We start from the raw sequence: 1,886 nt of genomic DNA on the forward strand, positions 1-1,886 counted from the left end.
TGACCGGCTTGTGATCTGTTTTCTTCCTGGGGCGGTGGATCGGCCCGAGCCTGGGCCAACCTTTGGACCTGAAGCAACTGCCAATGCAGCATGTTGCGCTCATCCAGCACATCATGGAGGTCTTCTTTCACACACTGCAGCTGCCAGACCACATCCTCATGCTCTTCACGCAGTTGCTGCAGCTCGGAGGCCAGCGCTGACAAAGCCGCATCACGCTCCTCCATTTGCTCCCGCTGCCTCGTGGCCATGCGCACACTCAGGGCCAGTGCATTCCAGGCACAGGCTCTCTTGAAGGAGCGCGGCACATGAGGGTCAGTCAGGATCAACTGCAGGCAGTCTTCTATCTCCTCCCAGGGCTGTGAGCGGAAGGCCAGATAGAATTCTGGGCCACCACCATTATTGATCACCTCTTGGTTGATGAACAAAATCACATCGCTGTGGCGGAACCCGCTTTCGGGGTCTTGGAAGTTCACAGCCATGGCGGACTCACCCCGCCTCAGCGGCCTAGTCAACTAAGTCACCACAGCAAATATTATTTGCTGTGGACTACGAACTACTCCACTCCTCCTAACCTCCTATCTCAGTCCTATTTTAGTCCCTGCTCAGTTCTGGCCTCCTCTGTGGCCTCCTTCTTCCCTCACCCACTCCTTCTCACGAACACTGACGCTGTGAAGCTATTCCCCCACACGCCAACCCTTAACGGGCACGTAGTGCGTCACAGGTATAAGTGCTTAGTCATGCCATGCCGCAAAGCCTACTGGGACCAACTTTCTTTACAGAGCAGATGCCTCTGGTACTTACTTTCCTTGCCACAGTGCCCCCTACAGGGCTGGCTGACTAAGTGACTGGAAACTGCAGTGAACAGTGACAACTCTAGTTTCCGAGAGAAGCTGGAAACAGACGTAGCGTGATTTTTTTTTAAAGAGGTTTTTGCTATCCCATGCGTGCACTTGCCTGGGAGCCAGAAACAGAGAGGCAGAAAGCAAGAAGTCACCCCCAACCGCACCCTCAACCCGGATGGGATGACCACACCACAATCCCTTCTCCTATGGCCTCCTCTTGGGATCTTAGGCATGCAACAACAGGAGCCTGGTGGTCAGAGACTCCAACTGCGATGGACTCCGTGGGAGTCCAGCGACGTAACCATTATGCCATCTGCTGACCCCAGCATGAATTTCTAATCTGGTGGGGTGTGTACAGGGCCTCTTTTGGGCTCAGTTCTCTCAACAACTGACAATTTTTTTTTGGAGAGGTTTTTTCACTATAGGGCGTGTGGGCTCGCCAGACAGAGAGAGACATAGAGACAGAAAGCGAGAAATCACCCCCTGGGGGGGATGGTCACGCCGCAATCCCTTCTCTTCCATTCTCCTCTCGGGATCTTGGGCATGCACGCACACGCGCCCGGCGTGAGTTCTAAGCCACCGGGTCCAGGACGCGAACCACGGTCAACTACGCAGGAGTCCAGCGACACAGCCATTACGCTAACTGCTGGTTCCCAACAACTGACAATTGTTTTTATCAAATTTGTCTCTGTACACTTCTCTCCTCATCTTATTTTAAAGAATTATTTTATGTAACTTTATTTATCTATTTATTTATTTTAATTTAACCAGAGAGTGACAGAGCAAGAGAGAGAGAAAGCAGGAAAGTTTGAAATCAAGGCACCAAATCCGGGTACTCAAACTGCAGCTGGCTGTGTGGGAGTCCAGTGCCCCTAACCACTGTGCCACCTGCCGGTTCCTTCTACTCATCTTAAGCAAATGACCTTAGAGTCCTGCTCATCAAGAAAATCATGTGATTGGGAACCAGCAGTTAGCGTAATGGCTATGTCGCTGGACTCCCACGTAGTCGACCATGGTTCGTGTCCCGGACCCGGTGGCTTAAAA

General features: G+C 52.1%; 1 protein-coding gene across 1 annotated transcript in view; it reads right to left on the reverse strand.

Moving 5' to 3' along the window:
- LOC102476025 (testis-expressed protein 13D) overlaps positions 1–479 on the reverse strand; it is a 3,470-nt gene extending 2,991 nt beyond the window's left edge. Inside the window, exon 1 of the mRNA XM_006165214.2 lies at positions 5–479. Within this exon, the coding sequence (XP_006165276.1) occupies positions 5–479 (475 nt within the window). The remainder of the gene's footprint in view (positions 1–4) is intronic.
- Positions 480–1,886: the final 1,407 nt, after the last annotated feature.

The sequence above is a fragment of the Tupaia chinensis genome, unplaced genomic scaffold (genome assembly GCF_000334495.1).
Source record: "Tupaia chinensis unplaced genomic scaffold, TupChi_1.0 Scaffold143826_1, whole genome shotgun sequence".
NCBI classification, from domain to species: Eukaryota; Metazoa; Chordata; class Mammalia; order Scandentia; family Tupaiidae; genus Tupaia; species Tupaia belangeri.